Below are 22597 nucleotides of genomic sequence, written 5' to 3' on the forward strand. Positions count from 1 at the left end.
ATAAGGATCTAGTGAAAGTGTTCCTCCTTAGCTGGGATTTAAACATGGCCCAAGACAACGAACATTAGCCTTCTTATCTTGGGCTTTACCTCCCCCTGCTCACAAGCTCTTAAACTCAGCATGAGATGCTTGTGGTGGCCTCGGAGTCCTTGAGCTTTCAAGCAATTGGCAGCAAGTCTTTTTCCACAGAGATGGGTGGATACATACATCCTTTGTCTACGGGGTCATTAGCTGGCGAGGACTAGGTTTGAAGGACATGGACAGGCAGCCTGATAGGGAGGGGTGAGAACACGCTATGTGGTCAGTCAGTTTAGGAAAGATGAAAAATTTAGAAATTATATTTTAAAAAAAGAGAAAGGGGGAAAGATATTCGATTTGGGCTCCTCCTATGGAGAAGTATGTGGGGAAATGGGAGAGAGCCAGAAAATGAAAATGAAATGATAGTCTGTACTGAGGTTATGTGATCAGAGTTGTAGTATCTTAGCCTGGAAAAGGAGAAGGTAGCGTGTGGTTTGCTAGGTTTTTCTAAACAGGTACAGGGTTGGTACAAGGAAGACGCTGACCAATTGTTGATCCTGATCAAGTCTTGTGATAATAAAACCGGGTGTGAGGTTGCGATGGCGGGGGAGACTTCAACCAGAATAGAACAAGTTCAGAAAGGCTGAAAAGAAAACCCTGAAGTTTAGATGACTGAGGCTGCGTCAGGGTGCCGGGGGAGGCTGTGAGCGCTCTGCCCACAGACTTTAGCTGCACATGTGCCTGAAGTGTGGGGTTATGAATACATTAATTGAATTTGCCCAAATAATTTTAAGTTCTCTCGCTCCTTGCTGCCTCTAGTCTGTAACGGGCCAGTAACACCAGGTCACCTGGGGGTCGTTAGAAATGCAGAACTTCAGGCCCCGCATCAGACCCACTGAATCAGGATCTGCATTTTAACAGGATTCTTGTTGAAGTGAGTATTTTCCTCCTCTAGAGGACTCTGCTGCCCACAATGAAATGCAGTTCTTAAAAGTCTCAAAATAATTATGAAAAGCTTTTATCACAGCGTGGTTGACAGAGAGAAAGCTGTCTGGTGATCACATTTTCTCTCTGTTTTTGAAATGTCGTTAGTTAATTGCCTTGCTGAACATTTCCAAAGACATCCATTGAAAGTTGTTTTTATAAACTAGAAAATCGGATTTATAAAGTTCTTGCAGAGGCAAATAAACTAATTTTCAAAACTGGCCTCCTCTGACAGCTAATTCTTGCATAAATATTATGACAAGTGTAAAATCAGTAATGATGTGTGCAACAAAACAGCAGAAGATCTGAGATCCATCTACTGATTCAAGTGTGGCCTCGGGAGAAGCATCAGTGAAAGAGAAGCCGAGGACTGGATTTGGGTCTGGACTCCTGGTGCCAGCTAGCTGTGTGTCACTCATCCTCCCCGGGCCTTGGTTTCCTTACCTGTGAAGTGAAGAGCAGTTGAGGTAGCTGTTAGGGCTTCTACATTTTTAACATTCTAAGGTCCTATGAGCTACTGTACTCTCAGCAAGAGCATGAGAAATGTAATTTCTCTGAATTCATTTCATTTAACCCTCCTATTGTTTTTATGTACCACCAATGGAGGGCAAGTTGCTGGAAACCAGTGTCTAAATACCAAACAAATGATGGAAATGCCTCTACTGGGAGCAGGCAACTGTGGGCATTAAGGGCTAACAGGGAGAGCAGCTCAGACTCCTGTAAACAGCTGACAGCTTAGCCCAGCTGCTCACAGATCAGAGAAGTGCAGGCCGCTCACCCACGTGCAATTACATGTGAAGTTCGCGAATCTAAAAATAGCCTGAACGCAGGCTCAGGGTTAACACAGGACTGCCAATGGCTTTCAACTCAACTGTCAGGGTGACAGGAAGGGGAGTAACTATAGCAACAGAAAAATGAATACATAAAAGTCTTCTGAAGTCGACAGGAAAAGTTCAGATTTAATAAAACAACTTATTTCTAATTGCTCTCTCTAAATCTTTGACTTCAAGTAGCTCAATTCTGTGGAGGTAATAAAATTAGAATTGTGGTAGAGTTTTGATAAAACAAATACTCTCTCTGTTCTGGGTTCCTGATCCATAAGGAAATACTGCTAACCTATCAATTTTATTGCCTCTATAATTAAAGGACCATTTGAACAAATGCCTTTGTATAATTTTTAACTGAGAGGCGTTTCTCCATGTTTGTTCTATCAGTTATAATAATAGCCTTGAGGTTTGACATTTTAAGATATTACTACATGTCTGATGATAAAAATGTACGGTGATCTGGAATTCTCTTGAAACAAAAGGAACTTGGTGAAAATGATTCACGTTAGGAAAGGAGGCAGAGAAGTAAGTCCTGGAAGAAGTTTCTGAGGCAGTGCTCACACACTGCGGCCCAGCGCATGACGGAGGCCCAGCAGCGTTCACATCGGCTGTACAGGGCACCATCCAGTTCTGAGAAAACTACTCTTGTTCAAGGACCACACACGCACAATCTCAGGACCAACACTCAGAAATCTACCATCTTTCAGCATCATTTGATAAGGGGTATTCAGTGAGGTGTTGGGAATGGCACTGGTCCCAGCTCTTCCATTAACTAGTTGTGGGCCCTAGACAAGTCACTACTCAGCTCTCTGGTTATGGGCTGGACGGGTCTCTCTGATCTTCTCTGAGACGGGACAGTTGAGAGTTATAGGGAAAGAAGAGAGGACCTGTGTTGAATGCCGACTCTGGGCCGTGCCTTGTGCTGGGCTTTAAACATACATTATCCTGGCAACAAACTGGCAAGATAGATAATTCACCTCCATTTTATATCAGAGGGCACAATCATAATCAGGCATAATTATAACTTTGTCTGATTGATGCCATATGAGTCCCTCCTTCTCAGATATCACTCCAGCCACTCTGACAGCTGACTCTGGCCTGAAGTGGAAGGCTTGAACCGCAGGTGCTACTTACATGCACTTAAACTATCTACAGATTTTCACAGACTGTCTTGCATTTCCTAAGCATAGAAGATGAGGTCCCTTGGAAAGTCCCTCTATAAACTTCCTCTCACCCAGGTAACCACTGTTAACAGTTATTTTCACATCAAATATACACTATTCTGCACCTGCTTTTTTCACTTAATATATCATGAACATCTTATGTTAACAGAAAAAGTATTTTAGTCTTTATAAAGACTGCATTATAATATTATACTCAATCCCTTTCTAATGGATATTTCAGTTGCTCCAATTTTATAATACTTTAATAATCAGGAAAAAATAGAAAACATTATATGGAAAAAATACTACAGTATTAAAGTAATTTTTAAAAGAAATATAATAAAAGTAAATCAAAAGCTTCACCTTATTTAACCTTTATGTTTTCCTAAAATATTTGCTTAGACTCAAAATTGCCTACAACACAGGAATACCCTTTAATAAACCAATTCTATAATATGCAGATGAAATGAAACACATCTGAGGGCCCTGGGGCCAGGAATTCTTTGTAGCATCCCTCAACCCCACTTTAAAAATGCAGTCATGCTATTTATATGCCAAAAAGAAGTCAACAGCTATGTGAAGGGATTCTGGCTGAAAGTGAAACGTACACACAAAAACAAATCTAGTTTTGCGGTTAGCTGAAAACTCGCAGCTGGTATGGGCTCTTCTTTAATTAAAGTGTTTCCCCTCCCGTGCAGTAAGAAAATGTTCCCTTAGAGCTCACTGGAAGACCCAAATCAAAACAAAAGCTGTTGGGAAATTCTGAGGCTTAAGCAAAGCGGTCTTAAAAGTTGCTATGTGGACCAAACAACTTGGAAATTTCCTAATGGGATTTTCTAGAGTTTGGGTAAATCTTTCTCTCAGTCACTTCTTTGTTCTCCTACTTTGGTCAAAATTCAAATCAAGTAATGCAAAGGTCCCCGTGTAGGCAGAGAAGCAAAACAATACCACAACCCTACCCCTGCAAAAAAACCCCCACACATGTGTACACACACACACACACACACACACACACACACACACACACTCTCTCTCTCTCTCTCTCTCTCTTTCTCTCTCTTTAAAATTAATTAACTAACATTAGTTCTATAATACATATTAGTATATATGTAAATATATATACTATATATAAGTACATATTTATATATAAACTATTTCTTCATTATTTCTTTTTGATGCATTATAAAGCATGATGGATGAGATTCATGTAAACTTGGTTCTATATAAAAATGATCATAAAGAAGCATAAACATAGTTTTGAAGGGGTGGAGTCAGATGTGACAGGGGTAACGTTTCTCATTGGGATGAGAGATACTACACTTTTGATCATGTACCAGAGTTTTTCTAGGTGTTTCCTCCTCTTGAACCCTTTCTCTGAAAAAGTGGCCCACAGAGTAGAGATAAGGCTGAGAATATATAGGGCCCAGCCAGCTGGCTAATAAGATATTGGTAGGCAGCCAGCCACCTAGGTAAGCATCTCTTGAAGTCCATAACAGAACATTTATTATTGGGTTGTTGGAAAAGTCATGACATATTTTTTCTATGTTTTTCATTGCAAAAATGCATCATGACTTTTCTGACAACCCAATACTTGCTAGAGGCAAGTATGGTTTAGGCAACACCCAAATGACAACCATTCTGGCCATGTGCAATGGACCCGTGACCTAACAGGCTGAGAGGCTGATCGAGTCTGAGGCAGACAGCCGAGCTTCAGAGACGGCCCCAGGGTTGGGCCACTCTCAGGGCCCTTGCCAGTTAGAAGGGGCCTTGGTGGACTCTCTTTGGTTCCTCCTCATAGATGGATGCATCCTAATTTCTGGTATTGCCATTTCTCCACATTCACAGAGCAGCATATTGGCCACTTTATTAGAGTACAAGTCTTATTTTCCTAATTTATTCCCAAACTACAGACACTGTAGAGTGGAGAAAGAAAGGATGTCCACCAGTGGGCTGAAAAATAGTAATAATATGTATTATAAATGCTTTTGCAAGCAGCATGGAGTTACTGGAGTAATACATACATGATCTAGCAGAGACCATTTCCAATGCAAAATACAGAACTTCCACAAATGTAGAGAGCAGTGCCTGAAGACTCTAATGTGACATATGCATGGCTCACCTGTAAACTGAATGCAAACTAGGCCTTTTCTTAGAATATAAGCACAGTCAGAAGTAAGGAAACATTATGTGATCCCAACATGCATTTCGGATAGGTGGTTAAAAACATATATATATATTTCAAAAAATAAAGAAAGCACTGTCAAAATAATAATCATATTAGTGATTATAGCCAGGTTGGCTATAGTAGAGTTGACAGTTTGATTGCGAAAGCTCAATATTTTATTTTGGTTTGAGGTAGACAGATACTTTCAAAGGCAGTGTAGCAGTTAAGAGTTGAAATCTATAGTCAGACTGCTTGATTTTGAATTTCTACTCTAGTTACCAGTGATATAATTTTGGGACATTTGTTAATCTCTCTGTGTTCCAGTTTCTTCATTTGTACAATGGGGATAGCAACAGTATTTCTACCCCAGGGCCGCTGTGAGGATTCCATGACATAATTCTTTTTTTTAGATTTTTTTATTGGGGAACTGGGGGAGGGGAACAGCCAAGCTGTTGGTCCTTCAATCTTAGTTGTGGAGGGCACAGCTAGCTCAGCTCCAAGTCTAGTCGCCATCCAGCTGCTCAGGTCAAGGTGCCAAGTTCAATCTTAGTTGTGGGTAGGCGTAGCCACCAACCCCTGCGGGAGTCTAACCGGCAACCTTGTTGTTAGGAGCACATGCTCTCACCAGCTGAGCCATCCTGCCACCTTTTGGCAGCTCAACGGCAGCTCACTGGCCCATGTGGGAATCGAACCTGCGACCCTGTTGCTCAGAGCTTGTGCTCTTAACCAACTGAGCCACTCGGCTGGCCCCATGACATAATTCTTAACACAGGCTCTACTGGCTATCATTGTTATGACCATCATTATTCCCAGGGCCAAAGTGGTTCACTCACCAAGATGAGTGTCCATCACCTTTGCACAATATTTGCACATGGCGTCCAGGTCATTCAACTGTCCTTGAAGGAAGGAAATTTGGGCTTCTAATTCTTCTTCCTAAAATGAAGGGGATAAAGATATGGACATTAAAAGCAAAATTCAAATAAAATCCCCAAAGTTCTTCAAATGATATGGATTATTTTAAAGAGGCACAAGGTCTTTTCAGTCCAAGATAAAACAAAAGAAAACAGCAAATAAACAAGACCAAATCCACCACTGCCATTACCAATAAAATAGAGAAAGGGTAAAATGGAGGTTTAAAAAAATCTGGACTTTTCCTAATTGAGTGCTAGCTTTGTGCCATGTGTAAATGTGTACCCATACAACCTCGTATAAAAAAGTACATAAAATATCTTCAGTAACTATTGAGCCACATAAATTGGGAGAGTAAATTGGATTTCAGTGAACCATACTCCCTAAGCAGCTGCTACAAAAAATTACATTCTCTCTCACACACATTTGGGAAACCAAAGATTTCCATTTGTATAAGACAAATCTCACCACTTTCCAGACTATGATAATCTCTTAAAAAGTGAGATTCCCCAAAGCACTTGAAAAAGTTTTGCAGTCTATAAATAGCTGCTCTTACATTTCCTCTCTTGATATGACACTAGAGCATTTTATTTATTTGATTGTTTCTAGGAAAAAATACTCTGGGTTGAGTAATTATCTAAATGGTAAAAGGCAATTTAACTATAACAAAAGGATAAAGCCTGTTTTTTGGGGTTTTTTTAAGGAAAAATAAAATACACACAAAAAATTTCCCAAGGAAATTTAGAAGATTAGGGGAGTTTTTCTCAGAGAAAGAGACTAATCCTCATTAGATAGGATAATTTAAACAAAGTTAGCAAGAATACAAAGAAAAGACGTTGTCAGAGCTGGAATAGGCTAGAAAAACGGATTTTTCAGTTTTAGATACTTGTCCTTTCACATAAAAATCTTGTGTCATTAAAACGAAAGGAGGAGAAACCTCCCAAGCTATGCTTTTCCTTAGAGACTTGAGTATAATTTGACTTATAGATGGAAATTAACAGTTGAAAAGGTTACTTGTAGGTGTATTCTATTTTAGCAACACACATATATGCAGCACTGGAAAGTATTGTTTCCAACTGCTGTGTGGAGAAATGAGCCCTTAGGAATACGCATTTAAATGCTTGACACAGAAAACAGACATAGCAGTAGCTCTAAAAACAAAATATTATGAAGTGCCCACTGTAGGATTACACAAGCACTACCCATGTTCTTTACATATTCCACAAAGTGCAGCAGCCCCTCCTTTGATACTCAAATCAAGACAAATGCAACCAGAAGCCCAGCCCAGGAATGATTACAGGGGCCAGTAGGTAGGTGGTACCACCTTCCCAACTCTTTGTCTGGGTTTTAAGGTGGAAAAGAATGGGGTGTTTCAGGGTATTTTTCTTCTCTTTCCCCCTCCCCCACTTTCTTCTGCACAGCCTTGCGTTTCCCTGTTCTATAAGGACACTGTAAGAATTAGAGAAAGAAGGCTACGTGTTGGTGAACTACGGCTGTGATTAGTCTCCAAAGATGGCCGCCATCAATTTCTTCCCCCATGGACATGCTGTTCCACTCATGAAGAGGTAGAATCTACTTCCTTCCCCTTGAATCTGGGCTTGCCTGTGACTTGCCTTGATCTGGAGAACGCAGAAGTCAAACTGTCAGTTTTGGGCTAGTGAAAAGGCCTGCCAACTTCTGCTTACTTCTTACTTTTACTAGAGGAAGGCAAATAGCAACCATGTTGCAAAGAAGTTCAGGCTAGAATCCTGAAAGAGAGGAAAGAAAATGTGGCAAGAGCCACAGGAGAAGCACTGAAGTTCAAGACACGTGAATCCAGTCTTACTGGACCTTTCGGCCCAAGCCATCTGAAGCCAGCCCAGTGAGTGCCCAGTCAGCGTCCTGTGGACAGCCCAGCCAGGCCTTCCAAATGCCTGGCCCATCAACCTGTGAGAAATAAGTGTTGTTGCTTTAAGGAGTGGACGTTTGGAATGCTTTGTTATACAACAGATGAACTGAAGACGTGGTAGCATGGAAAGAACACTAGATTGGTATATGCCATAGGAAAATCTGAGTTCTATTTCTGATCCTGCCATTTATAAGTCGTGTAACTTAAAGAAATCCTCTGCCCAACATGGGCCTAAATTCAGCCCTCTCTGGAGAAGGTACAAGTCAGACGCTTTGCTCTCCAGGAGCTTACAAGCTTATATAAGTTACTAGAGTATGAGACAGAATACATGAAAGTCTTTTAATTAATAAAAATAATTGCTCTGGAAATCCTGGCCCCTGCCTCCTGTCCCTTCTACTGAATGTGCCACAGTTTCAAAGTGTTACAGACAAAAACCCCACTGGATGAGTCTAGAACTGTACTGAGGTGAGAGCTTGGCGGTTTGTCAGCAGATGGGGGCCCAGCTGTGGTCTGAGTTTTTCCTTGCATGGGATAACCTGGGTGCTGACAGCCCAGGGTAGACCAAAGGCCCTAGGTGTGCACTGCCTCCTGGTTTAAAAACATCTTTTCTATTTACATATTAATTTGGGTTAAGCAAGCACTTCTTTTCAATGTAAAGGCCCTTGGGAACTTTAATCCCCAGCTGCCATTCCCACCTAACTGGATTGATTTTATTCATTTTATTTTCATTTTAAAAGCTGGGACAGAAGAAAAGCTTCAAAGGAGACACTTCAGAGGAGACAGGCCAGGCTGGGTGGTGGTGGTGAAGTGCGGGACAGCTGGAGGGAAGTACGGAGCTCAGAGGGGTCCCTTCCTTAGAACACTTCACTGTGTTAGCAGGAACGTTATTGTAATCAAAACATGATGGGACTGGTGCCCTCTAAATTGTGCAGTACAAAATTTGCACAAGTGTATGGGGCAGACCTGAGACCATAAGCGGCCCAAAGCGCTTGCTGCGTGAGTGTGTGGAAATGTAAAACAGTTGTCCAAGTCCGCAGTTTTGCTTAGGGCTCTGGTGGCACGTGAAGAGCATCTTGCCTGCCTAATTCCCGAGTCAACCTCAATGCAAATGGCATCTATACTGAAGAAAATGGCAACTTTCATTCATTTAAACCTTTTTTTCCAAGGAAAGTTCACACAAAGACCCAAATATATGCGATAAGAAGAGCATTCTGGTTAAAACAGGTTGAGGGGCCCAAGAACTTCTTCGATTTGGAAGTCAGAAATCCGGTGTATTATCCCGCTAGAGTTTGCTTAATCTTAAAACATTCCTAGGCCCTTTAACTATCACACAGACTTTATAAATAGAAGTGGAATCACTTGGAGGCAAAGGGTGGCTTGTCATTTATTCTTCACTATATTATATAATTACAGATAAAAGAGAGAGCCAAGAATCAAGCTTCTAAAACTGTGGAAACTCTCTATCTTAGCTCCTCTTGCTCCACACTCTTCCCCACTAACATGCTTTAAACACTGACAGCTTTAGTTGTTTGTTTTCATTAAATCGGTCCTCTGTAATAAAAAACAAATACTTGGCTAATTGCCTTGAGGTTTTGTGAAAACAACCAGTTAGTGTAATTTTTATGTGTAAATAAGACACTGAAGAGAAATGTGTATTATATAGCCGGTCCTCGAATAATGTCTTTTCATTATAAAGTTGATGAGATGCCATTGGAACTTAACTCTTGTTTTTATCAATTAGCCTATTGTCAAACTGGTTTCGTTATGTTGTTTTGCTTCAAGTTGCAGAACCTACTGATGATGCTAAGTGAGGACTAACTGTATTTACTTTTGCATATATGCTCCGCCTTCCATTCCATGAAATATGTAAACATGGTTGCGTTCACATGCACTTTCTGCCAGTTACTAGCTGTATAATCTTGGACAAGTTCCTTAATTTCTTGGCCCCCTTACCCCCACCTAGTAGGACTGAAGGGAGGGGAGAACAAAATGAGAACACCATGGAGAGTATCTGGCACAGGATAGGTACTCAGTAAAGGCATTTATTCTTTCTTTTTCTTTTTTTAAAATTAATAATTAGGTCAAAACAGTGAAATGGATTTTAAGTACAGGGTTTTATGATTCACTGTTGGAAAACACTGGTTTCTGGTTTAAAAACCTCTGTGTGGCTTAGCCCAGAAAGATTAATTAGGGTTTAGGAGCCCATCATTGTCTTAGGTTTTGGGCAACAAATTGATGTACAAGGCAAGCCACTGATGGAAGATTATGAAGTAGGGTCACATGCAGATGACTGTGTGCAACGCATTACCAACTATACCTGGGAGTCCTGTAGGGAAGGACCGGAAGATGAGGAAAGAATACCTAGCATCTAATCCTTCTATAGAAATTACACCATTCCAGACCCTTCTATAGTGATTGCAGCATTTCAGACACTGAGTTGTGTGTGCATTAACTCAGTCACTCCTCACAACTAACCAATGAGGCAGGTTCTCTCATTCTATCCTATATGAAACTTGGTCCCCTTTGTAAGCCCACTTCTCTGGAAGTGAATGCAGGGTTTAGACAGCTATTTGAGAACCCAGACCCCTTGGCTCCCTACTCCCATTTCTTCCCTGTGTACACATTAGTTCTTAGGCTTAATTACGATGGTCCTTCCAAAGTTTAATCTTGTATCTCAGTTTCCTTTAAGAGAGATTCACCATTTGCCACGCTAGGTTCTAACACCAAATTGCTTGCTAAATTGTTTTCCTTCAAAAAAATATTCAGATATAACTGGCTGTGTTCTGTTTTGTTGTTCACAGAATGATTTTCGTTTTGACTCTATTTCAAGAAATGTGTTTTTTGAATTCGCTTTTCAAAAAGTGGTGTTTCCACCACCATTCACTCCAAAATAGCTGATGCATCATTATACTTCTATTCAAATGTTATACATCTCAGTTGTTTAAATGATTTTATAATGTATAGATTGTATATATCAATTTTGTTAAATTCTTCCATGTTTTTCTGCTATTTCTTGGTTAACAGAATAAGTTTTGTAGTTTATTATTGATTCACTTATTCATTAATATACTCACTATATTTATTTATGTTGTATTAGGCCTTGTGGGAAATACAACAATGAATGAGGCATGAATTCTGACCCCCACAAATTTAGGAGGTCAGACCTGTACATAAAGCCATGGGAAGAGTAGGTCAAGTTTTGTACCAGATATGAAAGAGGAGCCTGCACAATTCTGGGGAGGGCAGATGACTTCCAATGTGTAGGGGTGAGAATAAAAGCAGATTTTTCTGGAAGAGGCATCATTTTTGATGGGTCTTAAAGAAGAAGGGGGATTTGGCCCAGAAGAAATGATGGACACAGACGTTTTAGGAGGCAAGGATCCAGTAACCAAAGAAGTGGGGAGTCAGAAACGTGTGTTACATGGGCAAAGCCAGAGCATGGAGAATAGCAGACGTTGAGGTCTGGCCGAAAGGCTTTCCTTCCCTTCCCATTAAATCCCATTCGTTACATTTTTAGTTCAGATGATTATATTTTGGGGGCTGGGATCTGATGCATATAATGTTGCGGCCACTGCCCCTAACGTGCGCCATGCTCGTAATGACTGTAACAGCCACAGCACTGTCATTGTCCATGGACAAAGCACAACCCCGGGGTCGTTGGTTTGGCAGACAGCGGGGCAGGAAGAGCACCAGGGTAGAGTTCTGCTTAGCTTCCCAGTGAGTGTCTTCAGATCACAAGGGAAGCAGACAAGAGAACCGACATCTACTGCAGGCAGCACGAACAGGCTAATAATAGAAGCCAGGAGACAGGAAAGACACCCAGTCTTTTTTGAGCAGATGGGTGAACAAGAAGTGGGAAGTGAAGGAAACGGAAAGTCTCGAGGAAAAAAAAGTGGGAAGGCCATGGATGTTCTGAGGAAGCTGTGGTGTACACAAGGGCAAAATACACACACATGCTGTGGACGAAAACCAAGCCAGAGCATATGGTATCCGTAAAGGAAGACACCACCAGAAAAAAACAAAAGAAGAACACAAAGAAGGCTTTTTAGGAGTATCAGAATAAATGGTATGGGCGTATGAAGCAGTGCACTCATACTGAAGAGCAAAAGGAATATGGTCAGAAGCCCTAGAATCAGTATATACTATGCCGGCATGTACCAGCTCTGTGACCCTGGCCGGGTAGCAAAGCTAGAGCTCTGAACCTTGGTTTCCTGTCTATAAAATGGGGATAATAATAATTCCTACTTCATATGATTGTTGGAGAATTAGATTACGCGAGATTTTCCAGATGAAGTACTTTGCTCAGTGCTTGGTACTGGGTAAACACTTAATATTGATTTTGTTGTTGTCTCTAGAATATTAATATAATTCTAGAAAGTTATTCCAATGAACTATGGACGTATGCAAAATCACACATTGAATGGCAACATGCACGCACACACACACACACACACACACACACAATCCACACAAACCCTTAATGTCGAATAATAGGTGACTTAGGAAACTTGCAGTACATTCATAAACAGGATATTATGCAACTACTCAAAATGTTCGCATATGAGAACATTTAACAATCACTTATTGTATACTAGGTGGAGAAACAAGTTACAAAGCAGTAGGTAAAGAATGGTTCTGTCAGAACAAATTGATAGTCACCAGATGGGAGGGGGGTTGGGCGGATGGGTGAAAAAGGTGAAAGGGATTAAGAAGTACAAACTGCCAATTACAAAAATAGTTATGGGGATGTAAAATATAGCATAGGGACTATAGTCAATTGCATTGTAATAGTTACAGAGGATGTCAGATGGGTAGTAGACTTGGGGGGTTATCACTTTGTGAGGGGTGTAAATGTCTAATCATTATGCTGTTTTGTACACCTGAAACTAAAAATACACAAACAAAACAAAACCAGAAAATAAATGTTGGTGAGGATGTGGAGAAAATGGAACCCTCATGCATTGCTGGTGGAATGTAAAATGGTACAGCTGCTGTGGAAAATAGTACAAATGTTCCTAAAAAAAATTAAAAATAGAATTATTACATAATCCAGTAATTCCACTTCTAGGTACATACCGAAAATAATTAAAAACAGAGTCTTTAAGAGATATCTGTACATCCATGTTCATAGCAGCATTATTCACAGTAGCTAAAACATGGAAGCAACCCAAGTGTCCATTAGCAGATGAACAGATAAGCAAAATGTGGTCTATACATCCAATGGAATATTATTCATCCTTTAAAAAGGAAGGAAATTGACACCTGATACAACATGGATGAACCTTGAGGACATTATGCTGAGTGAAATAAGCCAGTCACCGAAAGAAAAATACTGTATAATTACACTTATAAGAGGTACTCAGAGTAGTGAAAATTATAAAGACAGAAAGTAGAACAATGGTTGACAGGGGCAGGGTGGTGTGGGAAATACAGGGTTACTGTTTAATGGGTATAGAGTTTTAGTTTTACAAGATGAAAAGAGTTACGGAGACGGATGCACAACATTATGAAAGAATTTAGTGTGAATGAACGGTAAGCATAAAAACGGTTAAGGTGGTAAATTCTGTCTATTTTACCAAAATAAAAAGAATACTGTTTTCTTATAATTTATAAAGTTAAAAATTGCGTCTTAAAATCAGAATGCCGAGATGAGACGTGAGACGTGAGCCAGGCTTCTGCCAGTCCAGCCCCTTGCTGGTCAGCCTGCCTCGGCTGGCCCCACAGATGGAGACCCTCCCAATCCCTTCCTGCAGCAGCCCAGGAAGAGCGGGAGGGCAGGGCCACCAGGTGAAGGATAGGGAGAAACTTATTTTCCCATGCAAAAATTTTCTCTACCAAATTGCACCTTGATTTTTAGCAAATCCCTAGAATTGACCAATTACATATCAAATCCACATTCACTTCATTGCTTTACATGTGAAAGAATTCCAAACATCTTTTTGGCAGATTAAAATAATTAATTCAGCTCACATGCTCGCTGTGGGGGGACATATGGGGCATGGATTATAAATGATATTTTAAAAATAGAACACGTAAGGGTCATAAAATTAAGAGAAAGAAATTTCTTCTTATTCAGTTGCCTCTCATAACTTTTACTGAGGGGGTAAAAAAAGATCTTAGCTTTTTACCCCATTTTATTCTTCTGGATCTACCTGATAAGGCAGAAATTTCCCATTGTCCACTCTTGAGTGGTATCTTTTTTTGTGGACGGAGTTAACCATAGCCTCTCTATGCCTCAGTTCTCACATCTGTAAAATGGAAGGTAATTATAGCACCGACCTTGTCGAGTTCTTTGAGCATTAAAGGAGCTAATACATGCAGGATACTTAGAACAGAGGACACGCATGGATAGCGTTCTGTAACCATTAGCACTTAGCTATCATCCACAAGGGGAACATGTTCACACTAGAATATATTTGAAGCTGGCTTTATATATAGAAAAATCTTATTTCTGATTTGGTATTCAATTAATCTTAGGCTAATTCTTTTTGACTTTTAATATGCATAAAAATCACCTGGGGAACGTTGTTGTTAAATGCAGAGTCTATTTAGTAGGTCTGGGGTGGGGCCTGAGAGTCTGCATTTCTAACAAGGTCCCAGGGGATGATTATCCTTTGAACAGCAAGGATTTAGATGACCCATCTCATGCCCTCCTATTTACTTCTGAAAACAGCTTCCAATCCCTCTGGAAAGGATGTGAAACACTTTACTATTTCCTTGCTCTAAGGCAGTTCTAACAGATGGCTGCATGGTTACATGCATATTTGGTAATAGTCCAAAAGACCTCTTCTCAGCATGGAGTACGGAGGAGAGAAGCAGGGTGACGTGTTTCCAAGATAGCTTTCCAGCTTTCCTTATTCAGTTCTGTGCAGAGTGACTTCATTATCTATTTAGAACTAATTTTTAGACTATTAGGTTTCAATTCACTCTCCTATAAACAGAAGCGCTTATTTTAAAGCCAAATATAAATTAATTTTGTTGGATTACGCATGCTTTCGTCTGTAATTTTGATGAACAGAGGCTGTGTGTGTCAGAGAATAAAAGATGCTTTTCAAACATGAATGCAATGAAAATGGTGGAATATTTCCATAATCCATGATATTTAAATAATCTATTTTATTTATATGGAGATATTTTTATAATAATAAGTAATATGTGTTAAATACTTTTAGCCTTTAGAAACATGCTTTTATGACTATTGCCCTTTTAACACTGTGAACTATTTTAATCTGACTTTGCCTTTGTAGACATTGTTTACAAAAGACAATAAATAAACAGAAAAAATGGTGCCAAAAAATAGGATCATGTGCTACAAATTCTAAAGTAAACAGAATAAGCTTACAATCTTGAAATGAATACACTGGAAATTAAAATAAAACCTTTAACTAGAAAACCTCATATATGTGTAACCTGAGGAAGAATAAAACCTTACATAGTTATAAACCTTATTTGCAAAAATCCTATAACTGCTTTTAAATAAATAATTATATGCATATGGAATGTCTTTGAAACTTCCTAGCCTTTAAAAATTCAAAAAGGTATAAAAATGTTAAGCATAGTTGTTAAAGGCACTTTGCCGGTCTTTTGAACATTTGAACTGGACAAAAAAGTCCCTCCCAAAAAGCACTGTGTTTGGGAGGCTAATTAAATGGCGTTTGTGTGGGGGAGTGTCACCATCGTTTGGACTTTTAGGCTATCATCTCCATGTTGTATTTTATAATTAAGCAATGGGACCCATCTATTGTAAATGAGAAGAGCGTTCTCCTCCACCAAGCCAATTAGCGCAGATGTTACTTTAGTTAACAAGGGTTTTTCCCTGTCCACTTACACATGATCAGACCAACTGATGAAACCATTCCACGGCACCAGGGCCTCCAGCCGAGTTTCTCATTGTGCTGCTGGCCGGGCTGAACTATCTGCGTGCTTTCCTTTGCTGTTTCTGGCACCAAAAGGAAGCACAGGCTCCATTGCGGACCCAGATAGAAGGGCCTTAGCCAAAGTTGTTTCTCTTATGACAAGGCTAACTGGCCCGTGTAAGGATGAAATGTGCACCCTTGTACCACTCTTCTCTGAGCTGACTGACCTCACAATGTCCCAGTAGAGCAACAACAACAAAAAGGCCCCTACAGCAAATCCAAACTGAGGGTCAAGCATGATTTAAGAAATGCTTTGTTACAATTGGCAAAAGAAACCAAGCATTTGATGAACAAAACACTACCAATTCTGAGACTTTTGGAAAGAAAAAAAAAAGGTGAGAAAGAAATTCTCTGAATTACCTGGTTTACTCGCACGCCTGTCACACTTTTGTTGATTCACTCAAGCTAATTTATAGAAACCTTATTTCTCACTGTGTATCAACAATTTCTGTTAGCTTTTATATGTGGTTGGTGAACGCCACTGGGAAATGAGGCAACTTTTCCGGCCCTAGGGAGGGCCAGACTGAAGTCTCATACACCGGAGTCCTTGCATAGCACACAGAACCCTCAACAGCATTCATTCATTCTTAAACATTTACTATGTGCCAGAGAGAATACTGCCACAGGAGATACTGGGAGTGACAAGTTCTGCGAGTCTTTTAACTGAACACAAGTAGCTCTGTGACAGTCAAAGCAAAGGACACATGCATAGACAATCTAAGACATCCCCCATCTCAACATGCTGCTTCTGCAGGTTTGGGGAAGACTCTAGAGTTTGCAGCTTCCCTAGGGCCATAGCTCCCTCCTGAAAGTACTTGGCTTCCAGAAGGCAGCAGAAAAGGCTCCATGGGACACAAGGTGCTTGGGCTAAGACTGGAAGGAACTCTGCGGGTCTTGTGGCTACGCGAGCCATTTTGGGCAGGAGAGACAGTAAAGCAAAACAACACAGAGCTGTGAGACAGCATGCCTAGTTTGAAGGAACTGAAACAGCCGCTGCATTCCTGAAGGGTTGGAGAGGAACTGGAAGGAGGACTGATGACAAGGCTGGACAGGGTGAGGTCCTCAAGGGCCCTGCAGGCTGTGTCATGAAATCTCGAGATCTATCCTGGGGAAGCACCACTGCAGAATTTGGATAGGGGGAGTCAGACACCAAGTCAGACATTTACAGAGAGCAGGCTGGAACTGTGAAATAGTTGGGATGTTTGTACCATTAATAAAATGGATGTATTCTAAAGTTTCTAATTAACATGGTACTGTTAGTTATGGAACTGGGAACAAAAGCATTAATACAGGAAGTATAATCTCTCTCTATCCTCATTCCCCTAACCCTACAACTTCAGAAGCTGCATGTCAAACCCAGAGCAGAGTCAGACGTGTTATAATGCTTCTTTTAAAAATATGAATTTGTTTTGAGGTAACTGACAAATTAGGGGACAACTGAGCATGATGTGAGTTACATGTTTGTTTATGTGCAATTTCATCCGCAAGAAACACTAGATGAATGCACAAAACTGCATGTAGCTGAACCCGGACTTACATGAATACACACACACATACATGCAGACACCTCCGGTACCTGCCAGCCACCTGAGCTCACAGAGAGTGTGATGGGCTGTCAATCATCAGATTCCAGGTAATTCTCCTTCCACTACTTTATGTGGTAACTCACAAGCTCCAACCCTTCAAATGTTCACTTCCCCAACCAGGCTTCAGGCCTTTATCAAGGTAGAGAGTCATATTTATCATAGTATTTACGTATTTCTTAATCATTTAACATGAGTAAAACCATGCCACCACTTTTATTAACTTCCTACCTCGTTTTATGTGTAATTGATGAAGTTTCTGGGTGTTGCTCCCAATCCCGCTTTCCCATGAGCTCTGTGGTTTTTAATGGATGATTTGGCACAGCATGATTTTTGTGAAAATATAAACCACCTTAGGACTGATTGTTCTGAAAACCACTATTCATTTGAAGACGATTACATTCATGGCAATCGAATTTATATATTTTTCCACAGAATAATAGTTTGCAGGAAAGCTTTAGTCTAGAGGCCATGGCAGCACTCTCTGTAGGGGGTGCTGCGCTGGGGCACCTCGTGTTCATTCTTCTTGTCTTCCTTCCTGCAAGGGCCCTGTAGCCATAAACCTCCTCTCAAGGGAAGCTGAGCTAAACCAGAGCCATGGGGCGGGGGCTGGGCCTGATGGATTTAAGAGGAACCTCATTACCTTTGTAGTAATGGCTGCAGGAATTATGGCCAATGAGACATATGGGGAAGTCTTGGGTGGGTGGTTCTTGAAGAACTAAAGAACAAAGGTTCTTAAGACATAGTTGCCAGATTTAAGAAATAGAAATACAGGACACACAGTTAACTTTGAATTTCAGACCATCAACATATATTTTTTTAGTATATTTCCCATGTCATGTATGAGACATACTTATACTAAAAAATTGTTCATTGTTTACTTGAAATTCAAATTTTACTGGGCATCCAGTATTTTATCTGGCGACCCTGACCCTATCTTAAGACAATGCTCTGGGAAGACATGGTCTATCTTCGTTCTCTGGATGTTGGTGAATAGGAATGGTGCTTCGAACCACTGTAGCTGTCTCCCTTCTAACCTGGGGGAGAGCCTGTTCTGGGCAGAGCAGAGAGGCAGAAAGAACTCGGGGCTCTGAAGACACTGACCAGCTTCTAAATTACTGGTTCCTAGCCTGGGCTGCACATTTAATAACGTGAGAAGCTTTTAACAATTACCATGGCCCAGGCCCCACCTCAGAGATTCTGATTCAGTTCTTCTGCTACTGGTATTTTTTAAGCTCTCCAGTGATTCTAACAATCAGCCATGGAGGAGAGGTCCTTTGGATTTAATTTGAGTTAATAACTCATTTTTTGAATCAGTTTGGGTCAGAATTTCTGTTATGTTCAGCTTAAAATGTCCCAAAAAATGATAGGCTTTGGGATGAAATGCAAGTTCCAACATTTAAATGGTCTTTAAATTTAGTCAGTCTCAGAAATTTAAATCTCAATTCCTGGTAAAAGAATTCCACCTGCTTATTTATCTTGTGCCTGTCTTATGTAGCTTACCTTCAAACCTAGTTCTGAAGACCCTCATCAAGGGTGTCAAAAAAGCAATCTGGTCCTAACAGACTGAGATGGGTGACTTTGACTACAGACACTGAAGAAGAAACCAACACCTCATTTAACCTGGGCAGTAAATAGATAATAGTTTCATTGTTGCCCAGCTGGAGGATATTAATGTTTGTTATCTAGAGATGTATTTAAGATTTCCATAAACGTTAGCATTATCACATGGTAGCACCTTGCTGGTTTCATTCTAGTTTCTTCAATTTCATTTTCAAAACTATTGTTTTTGATATTTTATGGAATATATGTATCTTTATATCATCATGAATGAGTAAGAGACGCATTTGGAGTATACGAATATGTTTCAAACCCAAAAGACTGCCTCGCATCTCGACTGAGAACATCCTGAAGTTAAGCAGTCTGGCAGCATTTGTCACTGTTTATTCTCAGTTAATTGCGGGCATTATTCTGCATGAGGCCTCTTCAGCTTTGGACTGTGTAGGAGTGGGTGTAGAAGTATATGTGGGACAGGTTAGTGATATAATTTGCAAGTTCTTTACATTTCCTTGTTAATGAAACCCTTGAGATATCTGAATGGACATATGGAAGAATTCAGGGAAATGTTACAAACTTTCATGATCTTGTTTACAATTCTGTCCTAACTTTGGGGTGGTTTCCAAGAATTAAGATGATGACAATCAAGAGGTCAAAGTGCTCACCTGAAAGTGATCTTAGGTGCTGGTCTGAAAGGCCCTTTAGGGTGTGGCAGGGACAGGTGTGTTTGGAATGGGTTTATTTACTGAGATCGGGCCATCTTTTTTTTTAGATTTTTTTTTTTAATTGGGGAATTAGGGGGATGGGAACAGAGCTGGGGAATTGGGGGAAGGGGAACAGACAAGTTGCTGTTGTTTTGTTCTTCAGTCTAGTTGTCGAGGACATTGCTTCACTGGCCCAAGTTGGCACCATCATTGCGCTCTTCCCCAGGCGAGGCACATCAGTCGCCGGCTTCTGGACGGCCGCTCACTGTGGCTGCTGGCCCCTCATGCTGGCTGCTGGCTACATATGGTAGCCCATGGCAACTCACTGCCACAGGGGCTGCAGCCTACGCCATCGCCAGCGACTCATGGCAGCCCAGCTCCAGGCTGAGCTGTTGTTCAGCATCTTAGCTGCAGAGGGCAGTGTCACTGGCCCTCATATGTGGGATCTAAACCGGGGCCCTCTGGCGTCCCAAGCCAGTTCTTAACCATCGCGCCACTCGGCCGGCCACGGGCCAATCATCAAAGAAGCGAAATGAGAAAGAAAGAAAACTTTAAAGCACAACAATAAGAACATCAAAGATGAGAAAACAATTGGAAAATATGACCAAGAAACGCAGGAATCACGAGTCGAGTCAGGGGCCTATGAATACATGGTGGGGGTGGGGACAGGGGAGTGTCCACTTTCCTAACTGCTTTTCCAGTTGAAAAGTTTTTCTTTATTCTTTTCTCTCGTTTTCAAATGTAGCCCATAATGTTCTAGAATTTAACATAAAGCCGATTTGTTTGTGGCCTACTACAATCATCATGCTTTTCAGTTGCTGCTGTTAACGTTTCTGTCTCTTGACCTCAGCAACTTAGGGAAATGATATTTTGACTGGAAACGCTAAAGCTATGGGGTAGACAACTGTACTAAGCTGGTAACGATTCTGAGGGAAAGGAGGGAGGATGGGCTTTGCCATCATCATAAATAAAAAGGAAGTTTGGAAATTTGATTACGTTATCTTCTAATGATCCATATATTCGCGGATTTTAAAAATCCTTCAGCCACATTGTAATGTCAGGGCTGAGAAGGATCTTGGTTGTTGTTTTTTCATGAATTTTAAAATGTTGCTCATGACCACCTGTATTTCATAAGCAGACAAACACCGCAGACCCAAGCTCAAGCTTATGTGAGCCAAGTGCAGTAGTCTAATCAAATAAAAGTTATAGTGAAGTTAATCAGATTCATTTGTAATGATAGACAAGCTTATTAGGAGGCTTAATAAAGCATCAGTGGTGAATTCTCTGTAAATCATCATGCTGAGTATTACTCTTATGATCAAATACATTTTGTTGTTTTTCTTTTCTCATCTTACTAGTTCTTCATGTCAATGCTAACATGTTTTTCTGGTGCCATCCACTTATTTATTTATTTACTTATTTATTTATTTTATCATCACTGCCACAAGATAGAAAGGTCCTGAATTTTCCCAACAATTGCAGTTCCCTCTTAGGCCTTTAGCAACCTAAAACATGTTTCTAATTTGATTAGGAAAAGTCACCTCCTTTGGGTGCAGGACTTGGGGAACGGATATCATCTTTGCGGAGGTAAACCTGCCCCGTCTCCAGGCAAGCCTCGCCCCAGGCCTGGGCGTGCTGCTCAGTGAACGGCGCAGGGCTCTTGTGAGAAGTACACAAACTGCATCGCTAAGTGCCCCGTAACTCTGCCCTTTACTCCCACGCTCCAGATGTGAGGTTCCCCGGGTTTGCCACCTACAATACTTCCATGTGTATGAATTCCTGATACATGGGCAACTGGAGGGGAAATAGTAGGATTCAGGGAAAGAGAAGCAGTGGTAAGCGTGACCAAGCCTCTGACTAACCCTCTAGGCACAGCATGAGGACCAACCAAAAAGGAGCTCCTTAGCCTTAAGGTTTCAAGTTAAGGAACAGCCACCTGTGTGATACAAATGTCCCTCTTCATTCCACAGGCCTAGAATTCCTGCAACAGGAGCAAAGCCATTCTTTCTAGAATGAGAACCCAGTGGATTAAAAATATAGCTTCCTGGAAAAGTTAACAGAGGTGTTTCAAAGAATAAATGCTGGGAAGTGAGGAACAGAAGGTTAAAAGCAGGAAGATGCTGTGTAGGAGAATGAAAGTGGTGACGCCATTGAGGGGGAAAGATGACAACCAAACAGCCTCCACAGTTTGGCCTCTGGCCGTGACTGACCTCCATTTGCACAGGGCAACTCAAAGCCCTCATTTCCTTCTCGGCCCTGCACATGTGCCCGCTGAGGCACAGATTACTATCCCCAAGGCAATGTGGCATTGCAAGACTAAATAAATGTCAAGCTTCAAGAAAGGTCATTGCAAGGAAACAAATGCTATCCATGCCACATTTAATTTAGCATGATTCAAACCCACAGGAATTTCTGGCCAGGGATTCTAAATATTTCTAATTGCTTCACTCGAGCTCTCCCCAAACCACCACTGTGTATGCCTCCTGGGCAGTGTTCAGCATGGGTACAGTCTGGCATCTTTGTATTTTATGCAGATGATGGACATGAAGACAAATTAAGGAGGAAGAAGGCCCAGCATGAGGGGGATGAATATCTCATTCTCCCCCAAAGGGTGCCATCTTCACTGTCCTAAAAAGGGCATCACAGTAAAGGTTCAGAGCTCCATTCCCTGTGGTTCTGCCTTCATAGGCTCCTCAGATGTTTTGGTTAAAACTAAATTTATTGAAGCATAAAGATGTTAAAATGTTGGTTATAAAACCTGTTTACAAAAGCTACATTAAAATGTAATGCACAGCCTATCAAAACCAGCTCTTTATGATGCTCCCTTTGATGTTCATGTTTCTTTACAATGGAATTAGGTAAACTGGGTGAGGCAAAAAGATGG

At 40.9% G+C, this 22597-nt stretch overlaps 1 protein-coding gene across 3 annotated transcripts in view; it reads right to left on the reverse strand.

Moving 5' to 3' along the window:
- The window catches only part of TBC1D5 (TBC1 domain family member 5), a 447679-nt gene that overhangs the window by 14837 nt on the left and 410245 nt on the right, over positions 1–22597 (reverse strand). For all 3 annotated transcript variants that reach the window (XM_019629011.1, XM_019629009.1, XM_019629010.1), the window contains one exon: positions 5990–6089. In XM_019629011.1, the coding sequence (XP_019484556.1) occupies positions 5990–6089 (100 nt within the window). The remainder of the gene's footprint in view (positions 1–5989; positions 6090–22597) is intronic.

The sequence above is a fragment of the Hipposideros armiger genome, unplaced genomic scaffold (genome assembly GCF_001890085.2).
Source record: "Hipposideros armiger isolate ML-2016 unplaced genomic scaffold, ASM189008v1 scaffold_823, whole genome shotgun sequence".
NCBI classification, from domain to species: domain Eukaryota; kingdom Metazoa; phylum Chordata; class Mammalia; order Chiroptera; family Hipposideridae; genus Hipposideros; species Hipposideros armiger.